Source organism: Grammomys surdaster, unplaced genomic scaffold, assembly GCF_004785775.1.
Source record: "Grammomys surdaster isolate TR1022 unplaced genomic scaffold, NIH_TR_1.0 126398, whole genome shotgun sequence".
Taxonomy (NCBI): domain Eukaryota; kingdom Metazoa; phylum Chordata; class Mammalia; order Rodentia; family Muridae; genus Grammomys; species Grammomys surdaster.
Genome location: NW_021621192.1, coordinates 3,591,310 through 3,607,206, shown reverse-complemented (window position 1 = coordinate 3,607,206; position 15,897 = coordinate 3,591,310). Strand labels below are relative to the sequence as shown.

Genomic DNA, 15,897 nt, shown 5'->3' with positions numbered 1-15,897 from the left:
AGCGCAAACAGTTTGGGAAGTAAAGGGTTTATTTTGCCTCACAGATTATAGTTTATCATCAAGGGAAGTTGGGCAATGGCTCAAGGAGAAACTTGGAGGCAGAAACTGAAGTAGAAGCCATTGAGGAATGCTTGCTCCCCATGACTTGATCAGCCTGCTTTCTTTTACAACTCAAGATCACTTACCCAGGAATGGCACTGTCCCCATTCCCTGGGCCCATTCACATTAGTCATTAATCAAGAAAATGCCTCCACAGACTGGCCTACAGGCAATCTGATAGGAGCATTTTCTCAGTTGAGGTTCCTCTTCTAAGATAACTAGCCTGTGTTGAGTTGACAAGAAACCAGGCAGGACAATTAGAAAGCCCATAGAATTGTTGGTTAACTCACCCCCCAGTGATAGAGGATCTCTCGTGATTGAGTCACTTTCTGTAGTTTATGCCTGGAAATACTGTTATACTGAAGGTTAAGTTTCTAACATGTGTTTGAGAGATATATTCAAACCAAAGTACAACACTGGCTCACACTCTCCACACCCTAGTTCCATATTATCTATACCCTTGGCCCAGCATCCATTCATCAGTGTTCATAGGAACAAGCCTATGAAAACAGGGGAGGGTAGTACTAGTGTTTATTTTTAAGCATTGAAAATAAAAATCAAACGAAATTGGGCTATAATTGATTAAATCTTGGTATCTTAAGAATTACTATGTTTTGTTTTCTAGTGATTTTAGATGACAGATGTTTTCTTTTACCTCATAAGAAGACACAGAGGAAGAATTCAGTGTGGGTTTCCTGGTTGGAACTTTTGTCTTTGGTAGACATTGAATAGCTGGACTTTCTTGATCCCCTTAAATCTATCTTCGGAGATGTACATATTTGTTCACTGGTCTAGTCTTAGTCTTTGGATTACAGCTTAGGCAAGAGAGCAATTACAGGTCTAGAATGAAATGCACTCTGCAGCTAAATCATTTCCTTATTTTTGGCAGCACACCCTGTACCTATATTCTTGTCATCAGCTTAATAAAACATTGGTCAGTACTCAAGAAAGAACTCAGAACAGAAACTTTGTTCCATTCATGTGATGAGTGGAATATTTTCCATTTGTCAAAAAAAGGTTTATCTCAAACAAATCAGTGTCACATAAGAACTGTAAATTGGTATAATTCAGTTCAGAGTTGATCAACACAGCCATATGTAGACATTTCTGCTATAGTGTGTTAGCAGTCTTTGAGAACAGTCACATTGTGCAGAATACTATGATAGGATTCTTAGGGCAAACAAGTTGGATATATAGATGTCTTTTTAACTGTAGTTATAGACCTGACCTATTAGTACTAGAAAGATAATCTGGTTTCCTACTCAGGAGGCTTTCTTGTAACCAGAGCTTACTCTAATAGGCATGCAGAATTCTCAGAGGTCTTACTCTCATGGATATAGAGAATACTGTGGTGGCTAAGGGTGGAAAGAGGGATAGTGAGGAAGAAGGACATGCTAAAGTTTCAGTTAGACAGGAGGAAGAGGTTCTTGAGAATGATCAAACAGTAGAAAGCAACAATAAAATTTTACTGAAGTGCATTTCAAATTCCTTACCATAAAAAAAGGATGGGTCACACTGTATAACTTTGTCAAAACATCACACTGTATTTCATAAGCATTGCATGCATTTAGACAAATATAAAATCATAAATTTCAAGAAACCCAAATATGAACTGTTCATATGTAAAAAAAAAAAAAAACATTCTTAGAAGTGGTGGTAAAGGTACAAGCAGAACAGTGGCCAGCTGTTGTTAGGTGGGTGTGGGGAAGCATAAAGTGGCAGGGACCCGTCTTCAGTGAGAACTGTGTAGAAATGCCACAGTGATAAAGCCAGAAAGGACCTTCCTGCCAGTGTGAGCTCATAGCTGATATTCTTTTTCTTTGCTATAAGGGTTTGTTTCCTTTGTTCCTTCTATTCATATGGTTTCCCTGTTCTTGCCTGAGAAAAATTATGGCAATGTTATTTTTCAAACATTGCCCTGTCCCCCAGTAGCAGTGGCCTAAGCTGCAGTGTGGAAACATGTGGCAGACAAAGTAACATGAAGACGTCTTTCTCTGAATATAACTATTGTAACACACTTGTGCCAGGAACTTTGCAAAAAAAAGGTATATGCATAAAATTATGTCAGCTTGTAATAACTACTGCTAAAATTATGGTGTATTTCCTTCTAGTCTGTTTTCTGTATATATGTATATGTGTATGTATGTATGTATATATGTATGTTTGTATGTATGTATGTATATGTGTATGTATTATAAAATTTGGTTATGGTGTGAGTCTAAATTTATACCTGTAGTCTTCTTATTTTTTCAGGATATTAAATAGAAGCAAACCATTTGAACTATAGCTTATTGAATAAAACCCAAACTTTGGGCAATGAAGTTGTTATCAGTTATAGTAACATATGTACTCACACATATCTGTACCAGATTGAGTACTTGTGCTGGCATAGTAAAGTAGAAATTACTGGGTCAATGGGTAGAGATTATCCTTTAAAAACAAGTATCCAGTAATGATAGTAGATTCTTTTACAGTTCTTAAACATAACATAGGAAGAGAGACAGCCAAGAGTAAGGTTGGGGTTATGGCCCCTTTATACCATGTTTTATACCATCCTGAAAAATAATAACATGTCATCATACCCTTTTACTCATAACTGTGAATGTCTGTTTTATTAGTGTCCTGCATTCAGTGTACATTCAGAATAGGTAGATCTGCACATGTTGTATGGATTCTGTGTGCGCGAGTTAAACCAGGTGCCTAAAACCGGCCATTCTAACTCTCAACAACTCACAACTCATCTCTAATCTTCCTATTTGGACTTCCTGCCATTCTCATTACCACCTCTCTCCATACCTCTCTCAGCTGCTTCACCTTTGCCCATGAAATTGTGTCCGGCAGTGAATCCACTTTAGAGTCTAAACCTATCCCTAGGCACAGTGTGACATCAAAATCCCATGGGACTTGGAAGACAGTTCGGGTGAGGGAAAGGCGTATTATCCATTTCATCCTCTGGGTAATGACCTTCAAATTCAGAGTTCCCCATGTACAAATCAGGGTGGTGTGGCAGAATGATTAAATTCAGGTTCAATTTTAAGAAATATCTAGTTCTAAGTCACTCTTCTCTCTTGGGCAATAAACAGAGGTGCTGAAAACTCACAGAGGTCATAGTATCTGCAGTATCAGCAGCACTAGTAGGCCATGCTCAAATAATTTGACTTGATTGCTTTTACAAGCCTTGATGGCCCAGCATCCTTTTGAGAGAAAGGGTGAAGAGGATGCTCGGTTGGGCCATATCTCAAACAAAATACAAATGAGCTCACTCTCTATAGAGGACTTAATCTCTTTCTACTGCAATTTCTAAGTAAATGGGAGCTCTGGAGACTTGCTTCTGTGCAGTTTTGTCTTTCTCTAGGGGAAACAAATGAGTTCAATACAATGTAGACAAACATATATGATAAATATCTATCCAGTGACTGTTAAACCTCCGACATGGGTGATTTCACTGAAGAAAAAACTCGTCTCAGAATTCTGATTTTTTTAAATTAACACTGATGTAAAAGCTGACCTTTTTTCTCTTTCCAGCCAGCATATGTCCCAAGGAAGCTAATCCCAATAACAATCATCAAGCAAGGTAATTAGTCTGGTGTATTCAGGAACTATTGTAGTTGTCTGTTCAACTAATATAACTGTGCTGTGTCTGTTTTTTCAATTTTTCTAACAATGATGTTTGGAAAACATTTGAAGACATTAGTGTAAGTTAGTAACTTTGCAGTTCATACATTATTTTGTCTGTGGTACCAATATGAAATACATTAAATAAAAATCATACCATTTGGGCAACAAAGCAGTTGTATCATGTGTTATATTTAATATAATAGTTAAACATGTGGATCTTTACTTAGGATTAAGTTAGCGTATGCAAGGAAAACAATTAGTAGACCGTTCAGAATATTGAGGATAAAAACTCTGATTTAGCGGTCACTTAGGGAAAGTAAAGATGTCCACATTTTAAGAATTACAATGCTGTATTTCATTTCAGTGTTCAGTTGCTTTTGTTTTGGCTTCCAGTTTTTAAATTATTAAAATGACTCCATTATTTCCAGAAAAAAAAATCTGTTGGTAGAAGAGCTAAAATAATAGTAAAAAAAAAAATGACTGCACCTTTTTTAAATAGAGTTTTTCAATATCTAGAACTCATCAACAGAAATCCTCTTAAAAGCCTTAAAATAATTCTTCCTTTTAAGAAAACACAGTGTCCTAAGTATAAACTAAAGGCAGGACCAGCTACTGCTAGAATTACTGAAAGATTCTTTTATTTGAAGATACAAGTTTTCTGATTTCATATTGTCTTGACATTGCAATATTTAACGCTAGTTCTTATTTGCTCTGTGAAGAAGGCAGAATGCATAGAGAGTAGAGACAGAGAGAATTTTCCAGTGTTTAGCATGGGATACTTTATGCTAGAATGATGAGACAGCCTTTGTTAACAAAAGCAGGGATGGTAAGGTAACACATACCTAATTCTTCTATTGACTCTGTAGCCAACCCCACTGAGTTGCTTCTCTTAATTGATACATTTAGATTAAGACTATAGAAGGGATGGTAGCTCTGCACCGTCAGCTTTCTATTGGTTCCTGTGTTCATCCCTACTGTATTATTGTTTTTTTATATTTCACCAGTGATTCAGAATGTTACCCACAGGGCTTCAACCAAATCCCCAGACAAGACTCCTTTCGGAGGAACAATATTGGGTAAGTCCATCATAAAATGTGTATCTAGAATGGGCACTCTAGGCTATCTTCTGACAATATGATTCTAATGGGGGTTTTATACTATGAGCAAGTGTGCTAAATTAATGTCCAGGCATTTCATTGTGCTGTTTTAACCTCTTGGTTGTGTCCATTCTAAGCTACCAACCAAGAGACACCGCCTTTATCTTGGCATGTTAAAAAGGGATGTGTTGGAAACAGCCATAGCCCATGGGAAAGTTTTGAGTCTGTGAATTTGAACCCAGGGCATTTCTGTTGATGAATTCTAGATATTGAAAAACTCTATTTAAAAAAGGTGAAGTCTTTTTTTTCCTGCATTTCTATGTGGAGTTACAGTTAACCAGGAAGGAAGTATCAACCTATAGGTTCTGCTTTATGATTCTCCATAGTTTGTTTTTGTCTAATACGTTTTCTTCCTCCTATAACACTTATATCTATTTCCTTACAGTTCATCTTATTATTCCGGGTCTTAATGATTCCACCGTGAAACTTCCCTCATCCATAATGCTTGAGATTTCGGATGCTCTCAAGGCACAATTGGGTAAGCAAAGGATTTTCAACGCACACACTAGCATTGGATGATACTGCACTACGACTATGTAAGGAATATTTCAGATGAGCCATTTGAGGGCAAAATAATGAGTATGGAGGAGGAAGTTGGGAGTCAGAAATATTACTATCAATCATTCTATAAGGAACACTATTTTATACATATGCATATACATATGGAAGAGGAATAGACATCAGGATGCAAAATGTACCCATTTGAATAGGCATACTTTTCAAGTAGAGAACTTTTCCTAAGTTATACTCTACTCACTGAACTTTGTTATGAGCAGCCATTAGGTATTTTCAGTGGGAACTGACATAAAAGACATGTAAGAACAATTGTATGCTTTACAATGATATTGCTGCCTTCTTCTAGAAAGAATTGGCTACAATTTGTATGACTAAGAAAACACTAGCAAAATCCCCTTCAATGAGGCACAGAAGACAATTCTGGTAGCCACATTTGACTATCAGATTGGGCTCAAAGTTGTTCCTCTGGCGGTAGATCTGAAACTTAGATGATGGCCATTCAGACGGAAATGAGACAGAATAGTAGGATAGTTTGAGGCTAATGATGTTGGCTTTTTTTCTATTTTCATGTGTGTTAGGTGGTATATATGAGTTAATGTATGTCTGTTTGCATGTGTGGGCATATATGTATGCATGCTCATAGATATGTATATGTGTTCACATGGAAGACTGAGGGGGGTTGATGTTTAAATCATCCTGAATTACCCTTACAGAATATTCACTGAAGCAGGGTTTTCCTAATCAAACATAAGCTTACTTTTCTGGTTTGTCTTGCCTGCCAACTTGTTCTGGGGATCCCATGTCTTTGCCTTCTGAGGGCAGAACAATAGGTGGGCCACCATGCATGCCCACATGGCATCAGTAAGTTTCAGGGATCTAAACTCTCAAGTCTTATGTGAGCCATCCTCTAGGATGTTTTTGGAACACTTTTTAAATGGTTCTCCTTTTGAGAACTCTGTTTAGCCCATTTTTACTTAGAATCTTTTCTTAATGTTTAGGGGTTGATTTTTGTTTTTGTTTTGTTGTTGTTGTTTTAGTTCCTTGTATTCTAGACACTAATTCTCTGTAAGATGTATAAATCAAAAATATTTTCTTACATTCTGCGTGCTGCCTCTTTGCTGATTTATTTAGTTATGTTTGCTGTATAAAAGCTTCTGGGTTTTCTGAGTCCCTATTTGTTGGTTTTTGTTTCTTGTGGTGTTCTATCTAAAATGCCCTTATCTATGACTAGATGTTGAAGTTCTTCCTTCTTTATCCTCTAGCAGTTTTAGAATATCCGGTCTTATTTTGGTTTTAGTTGGTGGTGATTATACATTTGTATGAGTGATAGTTCAATACGTATATATAAAGTATAATGAAGAGTTCAGGATAATTGGCATACTTATCACTTCAGACATATGCAATTTGTATTGAGAATATTAGAACTCCTCTCTAGCTGCTACTTTGAAATGTCACATTAACTGCTGTCAGTCACAATCATCCTATTGTGCTATAAAATGTTACCAAGTTATGGGGGACATTTGCATATTTTATAAGTTGAGTCTATATATAAATCATAACTTCCAGATGTTTTCTTTCAATCTGTAAGCAACTTTTCATTTTGTTAATTGATTGTTTTGCTGTGCAAAACTCCCTTTTTCCTCCACAAAATTGCATGGAAATAAACACTTTTTTGTATTACCAAGGGAGAAATAAACTTCCCAAAGTTAATTATCACTGCAATTCAGAAGAGTTGTATTTTTGGAGGGAGTAAGTCCTAAAAATAATAACCCCATTTCAGCAGAGCCCATCATGGGACATCAAAAGCTGCAATAGCTTTTGTTCTAAGAACACATGGTGTGAATAAATAAATAAGAGAAGTCAGTATTACACACACTCATCTCCAAGGGACTTACAAAGGATTTGCCAAAGCTAAGACACCCCATGCCAAAAGTTAAGAGAAATAACAGTGTTGAAAATAATATTAAAGAAACAATGGAGGAAAAAGAGTTGCTGAGGCTTAGGCCATAGTTGGATAGTGTTTTACTCTCTGTCAAAATAGCAGATCTGTATAATATAGACAAATGCTCACAGGTTGTAAAGTGATGCTAGAATTCTCTCATCTAAATATATTCCCCATCTCTCAACTACTCAGATATCTGGTGTGCCATATTTAGAAGTATCCTACCATATGCCTTTATAAGAAAGTAGCATTATATGAAGAATACAAATACATCTTGAGAAGATGGCTTGCCATGTTTTCCAATTTGTGATTAAGTTTGAGGTTGATGGTGATGTCAATTAAAGGCAGCTATTGAATCTAAGAACCTGAAACAATCCAGTTTCTGGTCCCTGACTGAGGGTCTAAGATCTTGAGGGAGGGGAGACTACAAGGGACACACACTCACATGCACACACACAAGCACACACACACACACACACACAGAGAAAGGGGGGGACAGAGACAGAGAGAGGAATGACATTGGGACAGAGACATGAGCAGATGGAGAGACAGATGGACAGAGAGATAGATATGGAGAAACAGAGACACAGACAGAGAGAGGAACGGTTCTAAAGTTAGGTTTCCTAGACTGGTAGAGGTTAACAAAATCAAGACCATTGGATATTATTAAGGAGAAAAAGGCAACAAAACTCCCCTAATGGAGTTGGGAACACTGGATGGGACCTTACATTACTTTTGAAGAGTTCATCTTCCTGTGGAGTGCATTGAAAAGAAGTGGAGCAGAACTCTTGGGAAGCTTGTGAGCCAAATGATTCTCCACTTGATAACAATCAGAATGGTTTAAAGCTGTCACTATGAAAGAGGTCCAGAAGGAAAATCTTGGTAAATATTAGGGGAAAAAGCTTATAAAATAAAAGGCTGAAATGAAAGTCATTACAGACAGACTTCTTGCTCTTTCTGTCCTTGTAACGAGATCGGAATTAGGTTGTTGACTATTTTCGTGATGTACTCATGCTGTGTAGACACTCCCTCGAGAGCAGTGGGCCAGCACACTGCACCTGTCTACAGAAATACCCGAAATCGATGTGTGTCTGTTTTCTGATTGCTTTCATGTCCATAAGGAGTAAAAAGATTTGTGTCCACATTAAATTCAGAGAAGGAAATAAATAGACTCTGAAAGAGCGGAGGAACCAGCCATAGGTGGTTACAAAATTTCCATTCTCAAAAAGCTTTGAGAACACAAAGTAGATCATTTTCTAGCTGGGAATGAGTGTGTCCCAGGGAACATGGCTGGAGAGATTTCAGATTGAAAATGGAGAATTTTTTTCTAGTAGGAGTGTAATTCTGATTTAGAATTTCTTTAAGAAACCCAAGATTTAAAAGACAGGTTTCCCAAAAGTTGAATAAAACAAAAAAAAATTCTATTTTACACCAAAATCCCAGAAACTGAATCAGAAGATATGTGTTAGCATGCATGTCAACTGAAGCCCACTCACTCTCATTGTGTTTTTGCCACACATTTTTCCATAAAACTTATTTTCCTATGTTTCTTATTTGTGGGTTTCAAATTTGTGTTATAACCTGTTACATTTTTTAACCATCTGTAATAATGGAAAATCTCTATTGATGTTCTTTTTAAAAAATTAGCTGTTCTTGAATAAAAATAAAGGGACATTTGCAGGTCCAACTATGTCTTGCAGAAACTTTAAGCTGGGTGATGGCGTTTATTCAAATATTCTATTGTGAGTCTGTCATTCCTGTTCCTATTAAGATCGTAAAGAAATTCTAGGATTAATAGGGAAGAACTTTGAAGTCTGTGTTCTGGTCATACTAGCCCTTGGGACGGTAGAGTGGACTGGCTGCAGGAAGAGGTGTGTATAAATAAATTTTTGTTGTTGTTGAGGAAACCATGGACTCAGTAGTTAAAAGCACTTATAACTACTTATTGCCACTGGTTCAATTTCCAGCACCCACATCATGGCTCACAACCAGCTGTACCTCCAGTCCCTTTTCTGACCTTAGTGGGCACCAGGCACACACATGGTACACATACATACATGCAGGCAAAAGGCTCATACATTTAAAATACTCAAATAACTCTGTAATAAATTTTATAGTTGATTATGTTTGCAATAAGGTAATGTTGAACACTGTACTATGAGGAAATAAATTGATTTTCTTTTTTTTTTCCAGCTAAGAATGAAACATTGGGTTTACCAGCAGAATCTAAAACCCCAGAGGTTGAAAAAGTGGCTGGGCAGCCAGTAACGGGTAAGGAGATACTATTGAGAAAGGATGCAACACTGTTTCAAATAGTGAATGAGCTATAGTCCTGCTATTGAGACAAGATGTAACATTGTTTCAAATAGTGAACTATAAACTTTTTTTTAAAAAAGGTAAAGAATGAAAAAAGAAATTAATTTTGATCATAAAACAATAGGAGACTCTAGGGCTTTAAGCTCGGGAAAAAGAACAGATGAAAATGGAGCAACCTTTGTGGACACAATAAGTAGCAGGGGAGGTCTGATTTTGACTATGATTGAAGATGCCCTCAGAGCTGAGGGGGTTTACACTAAGGGTGACACAGTGCTTCATGGCCTTTCCTCCTCTTGTATGAGTACTATAGACCATTTTTCATTGCCTGGTTAGTTTCACAAGTGATCAACATAACAAAGTGTCGTATAGCCCTCATAAATCCATGATGATGGCAATGAAAATGCATTGAAATCATTTAGAAAAAATGTTCCTATAGATTAATAACCCTATTATACAGACTGTATACAGTCTGGCTCAAGAAAACAAAAATAAAAACAAAAACCTTCAAACATGAGGGAAGTAGTGTCCCCATAGTTTATCATTGTTACTACCAAACATTCAATGTCTGCTCTCCAAATAAATCTACCCAGCCTAATTCTCTGGGGAGACATTAGTCTCAGAAGTACTGACTTTTGGCCAGAGTAATGCCATCTTATCCAGGATTTCATGAAACAGACAATGGCCAAGCATTTCCCGAAGCTCACCCTTAGTTAATGAACTCTCATTAAAAGTGAGCTTTTTCATTCATAACATTTCTATAGTGTGAGGTATTTGTGGTGTTCCTCTTGTACTAAATTTTGGGGCTTGTGTCTGATCAAGAGAGCATAAGGTTGGTGCAGTAACAAAATAACTTGAAGAAGCAGATTGAACTAGAATATATCTCAACAGAGTATTACCTTACCATAAGAAATGGGCCTTTATAAGATGAGGTAGAAATTATTTGAGCTACCAGCAGAATCTGCTTGTGTAATATTCAAAGCTGATACATACATACATATATACATATATACATACATACATACATACATATATACATATACATATACATATACATATACATATACATATACATATATATATATACTTTTATGTAATCAGTTAATACAGAAAAAAGTACAGGTGTGACCAGTGGTTAGAGTCTATTTCTGTGTCAAACGTTCTGCCCGGCTTTGATCAGTTAATACAGAAAAAAGTACAGGCGTGACCAGTGGTTAAATGAGTCTGTTTCTGTGTCAAACGTTCTGCCCAGCCTTCCAAGTTACACTTTCTTCTCTTGGCATGATGTCTGATGAGAGTCTTCAGATTTCCCAACTTTCTGCCAAGTTCTCCCCAGAACTTTCCACTTCAGAAATACTTGGGCAATCCCCAGAGCTTATTATTCAGTATTGTTTAGTATGTGTCCTTGCTGCAAAATTCTGGGGTTTTTAGAATGTTAAAATCTCAGTGTTCATGGTTATTATTTCTCCACATCTTCTACCCACAGTCTTCATTACCTTTAATGGAACAGCTCAAAGAAAACGCCACTCTCAGGCTGAGCGTTTGAACACTGACCACAACTCAGCCTGGGCCTAGGCTCTGCTGGTTATTTGTGGGGTTTAGAGGAAATCAAGTAACAGGATAGTTGTTTTATCTAACCGTGGACCTCTTTTTTTCCTATTTACTTATTCACTTAAATTACCATAAGCCTGTTTATCATAGGTACCACTCTAAGCTGTGGAGATAAAGAAAAGGAAGACAAAAAGCATTCAGATTGCTGTGAATAATGTCTTCATGGGGAAGAGTTGGGTGAACCCAACCTGGAAAGGGTGGATCAGGGAGGAGAGGCAGCCAGGTACCTGGGTCACCCTGGGAAGTTAAAAAGATATGTAGGCTGTCAACAGGTGTGCAGTGTCTGGTTAGCTTCCTTAGTTTATCATCTCTTAGCTCATAAAGTTGTTTTATGGTTTACTTTTCAGTGACTCCAGAAACAGTTTCAAGAAGTACTAAGCCCACCCTGTCTAGCGCTTTAGACACTGCAGACACAGCACTGGGTAATACTAAAAACTGCATCCATTCCCCTCCCGCAACAACAGAACAGCAATAATGACAAACCCCAGCGCTCACAGGTTTAACACTGATTTATCCTGCCACACCCCTTCTCTCTCCCCTTTCCTTCTTTTCTTTTTCTGGGAATTAACATTCACGTTTCTTGGACAAGTTCTACTGAAGAGGTAGCACTGTGCCTTGATCCTGGTGACCCACTGGACAGGCAGGTGTGGATGCTGCGCATTAACTGCATGGCCCTTTTGACCACTGTCTTGTGGATTGGGTGGACGTTTCAGCCTCTAATGCTGCTGGAAATCTTGACTGTCTCAGGGATTTCTGCCCAGATCAGCTATGGGAAATCTCGTGCCAACTAAATTAGGGAAGAATCACCAAGAGACACACTATTTAATGAGAATTTCAGTTGCTCGTGGTAACTGCTGTTTCTATCTGCTATTTTACCCAAAAGAATGTATCTTTGCTTTTCATTCTCTGCCCTTGAAGCAAGAGAACGGCATGTGTTTGGCTGTGCGTGTATGAGGCTGACCTAAAAGACACCTCTCAGTTAACAGCTATATGACTTTTCCAGGGACAGCCAGCTCTTTCTATGAAAGTCATGAACTGCTCACTGCACGCTAGTCTGTTATAAAGCAGCACATTGCTAACCGTGTCCTTCTTTATTGTAGTTCTCAGTGAGAAGACGCCAGAAACAGCACGCTCTGTTCTAATACCTGAGTTTGAATTGTCCTTGAGCACTTTAGGTAAAAGTCATCAAACAATGCAGCATCAGTGAATGCTCCTTTGGACATTTTATGCATGACTAACTAAAATCCTTGGAGGCAACTGTATTAAAATAATTTTCCTCACAAGAAAAGAGGGACAAATAAGACAGAACAATGAACTCTCAACATCCATATCCTAAATGTGATTTTTAAACATTTGTAATCTAGGGCCTTAAAGAGGCTTTTCCTATGACAAAGCCACAAGTTGTTTTTCTAGGTGGTGGTGACATTATTTCATTTTATTTTATTATTTTGTTCCACTCAGAATCCTATGAGACTGAATAAATTGTTATCTTATCTTTTTTCAGTGTTTGTAATTCACTTCTAGCATTACCTTTACAGATAAGATATATTAGGTATTTCTATAGATTGCTTAGGATTCTTAGAATTTGTTTATGAATGAAGTATTAAAATGGAGGAAAATATACATAGGTGTCTTATGATTTGTAAAGCTCTCTCACAGATGCTTCCTAGTTCAATGTGTTTGGAACTTTGTTTGGATTAAACTGAATTATACCTAAGAACACATAAATGACTGTATTTCTAGAACTTGTAGAAAGCTAGTAAATATAGATGAAAAAGCCTGAACATCTTATTTGATGGCCTGATTATAAAATACCAAAAAATGATGGCATGGTGGTCCATCCTATAATAACTGAACATAAAAAACACGGACAAGGAGTATCATGAATTCCAAGGCAGCCAAGGCTGCATGATGTCTCAGAAAAGCAGTTATCATTCATTGAAACAGAAGTAAAAAAGACTACTGGGTATTTGCTTGACCTATGGATAATGTTTTTTTAACTTGTATTTGTTGTTTCAGTAACTTTGAAACATTTAAAAACCTTTTTTGTTTTTATGCCGTAACTATCTTGTGTTTTATTCTAGCTCCAAAAGGGTTCCCAGAGTTTCCTGAGGCAAAAACAGCCTTCCCATTGGAGAAACCTGGGAGTTCCTTGGGTAAATTGAAGTGCTTTTTATTTATTTTTTTAATTTTTTTATGCTTTGAATGTGCATGATAGGCTGAGGTGTAGGTGTAGCTCAGTGACAGCATGCTGGCCTGCCATGTATGGGGGCCTGGACTTGATCACAAGCATCACATAAAGCAGGCGCTGATCAGGGCTATAGAAGACAGGCACAGAGTCCTTTCTCTGTGAAGCTAAATGCAGTAATGCCCTTGGTTAACTCAGGGAAATCAGTAGTTGGTTGGTTGAAGAGGAAAATAAAAATATTATTTGATTAGATTTCGTATAGCATCATCAAAAGTCATGCCTGTTACTTCTGCATAATCTAGCTGGTTGTCTGCTGTCTGGATGGGTGCACATTGACTTCTGTGTACGCAGTGACTCTCAACTGGATTCATAGGAGCTTTGCAGTGCAGTTTTTCCCACCCACTTACCTATCCCAGCAGTCTGTCTGTCAAGATACATTCAGCACCTTCTGATTCTCTCTAATATAGCTTCAAGTGAAGAGCCACGGGTGGTACCTGGATCTAAAACATCTGAAGATTCCAGAGTTGTACAGCCTCAAGCTGGTAACTGCATTCTTTTAAGAAAAATAATAACATCCTCTGACTTTACCTACATAGGTACCATTATTAGTCACCAATCTATTTAATGGCAAATAGTGCTACGTTTCTCTTCTTTCTACTAACGTGCAAGCATGCATCTTTCTAAGCACTGATTTAAATGTTCCATGGAAGCATTCCAATTTATGTTAAGCTTCAAATTTAAATTTAAAATTATGTTATTCGTCATCTCAAGAAGTTTTACACTCAGGAGTTGACATATTTGTATTCTTCAGTAGTGGATATATTTGTACTTTTGTTCACGTGAACCTTTCTTATTTTTAATTTGGGGGTATATTTGTGCGTATACTAAGCTCCATCTTCTGTGGTTTTAATATGTAGCATTAATGTCAAATTGCTTGAGTAGCTTCCCTTGACTAAGTATGACAAACATCAAGAATACAGGCTCAGAAATGGAGGATCTCTTAGAAGATGTTAGGAAAGGTTCGTTTTCCTGTCTCATGTGAAGGGATCAGCAGAAGAGTCCGGGGAAGTAACTCTTTGCCTCTCTTGATTGAATATATTTAGAAAGCAAGAGGCTCTGTGAGTGACAATCTTCACATCTTGTAACTAGACTGCAAGATGATCCAGATGGCGATAAGGCTGTGCCTGGAGCATAGCACGAGTGTAAGGAGGGGAAAGCCACTTGTGGTTTTGCCTGTGTCCTATGTGAATACAGAATAATTTTGATTTTTGTCTTGATCTATTTTCATGGCCTAACAGGCTCTTCTAATATTAATGTCCTTGGAGATCACTGACATTCAGCAGGGGAAAGCCATGGGCCAACTCCTGGATGGCTGACACTGCTTGATTAGTCACTAAGTGAGAAATATTGTTTCCTTTTGTGAAATTTATTTTGCTTTTTAGCTTACTGGAAGTTTTACCACTTTTACATTCTGCATCAAAACTGCAGAATGAGTGTTCTCATAAGGACTTCTACACCACTTTTTGAGATATAAAGGACAACTGTGAATTCTAGCTTGCTTGGTTATGGAACTTCTCCAGTTATTTTGATAGTTTCTGGCAATGAAGGAACAGGATATTTGAGGTTTGGAGCATTGCAAGAAATACGAGATACACAGTCACTTAATTCTCCCCCATTTTCAGTCTGTGTGCCCTAATCTCTCACTAGGTCTGTATGTTGTGATTTTATTATGTGGGCTTGCATTTTGTATAGCCTTCTGTAAAATATGTTAACTAGGGTTGATTGAACTTGATTTCCTTGGCAAATCTAATTTTCCATAAAGTATATAAAGGAAATCATAAAAATGTGCTCTATAATAGCACACCAGGATGTAAAATTACTTACAAATTCTGTGTTTAAAGGAAACTGGCCAAATCTTTGAAATACTTAAGTGCTTGTGACAGTTACTCCAGTACAGGGTTAATTCTGTCTTTCTAGTGATGCAGTAGAGTTAGATTTACGTTCTATTAGACAATGGCCAGTCTGCTATAATTCCAGTGTTATAGTAGGAAGAATTCTAGAAAACGCTAGACTTTCTACCATCTGATGGGCAGTGGACTTGTATCCTTGTGATCCACATGCTGTTGGGTCCTTCCCCCTTAGAATTACATAATTTCTACATTAATATTCTTCTATGAAACTCAAAGGCCTATGGAGCTAATGTCACTCACATTTCTGAAGGCCTTCAGCATGGTTAGTTCCTTTTACAGTAAGGTGATGCATGAGGAACTTATCCCCAGGATAGGCAGACAACCAATAGCTAGGCTCATCAATTTCTTTCGCAATCACTCCACTCAATGACTCTCACTGAAGAGTGAAACAATACCATGCAGCAGCACACTTTGGAATTTTGGGAACAGAGTTTCACAACAGAGAATCACAAGTTCTTCTCTGTCCCGTCAGTGTGATGATCT

The 15,897-nt window shown here is 37.5% G+C and overlaps 1 protein-coding gene across 16 annotated transcripts in view; it reads left to right on the top strand.

Moving 5' to 3' along the window:
- Nucleotides 1-15,897, top strand: part of Abi3bp (ABI family member 3 binding protein) — a 204,500-nt gene that overhangs the window by 101,624 nt on the left and 86,979 nt on the right. For 15 of the 16 annotated variants that reach the window (XM_028760247.1, XM_028760246.1, XM_028760245.1 and 12 more), the window contains exons 7-14: nucleotides 3,625-3,673; nucleotides 4,722-4,793; nucleotides 5,260-5,352; nucleotides 9,526-9,603; nucleotides 11,604-11,678; nucleotides 12,357-12,431; nucleotides 13,341-13,412; nucleotides 13,912-13,986. In XM_028760247.1, the coding sequence (XP_028616080.1) occupies nucleotides 3,625-3,673; nucleotides 4,722-4,793; nucleotides 5,260-5,352; nucleotides 9,526-9,603; nucleotides 11,604-11,678; nucleotides 12,357-12,431; nucleotides 13,341-13,412; nucleotides 13,912-13,986 (589 nt within the window). The remainder of the gene's footprint in view (nucleotides 1-3,624; nucleotides 3,674-4,721; nucleotides 4,794-5,259; nucleotides 5,353-9,525; nucleotides 9,604-11,603; nucleotides 11,679-12,356; nucleotides 12,432-13,340; nucleotides 13,413-13,911; nucleotides 13,987-15,897) is intronic. The other variant, XM_028760248.1, reaches the window with a different exon arrangement.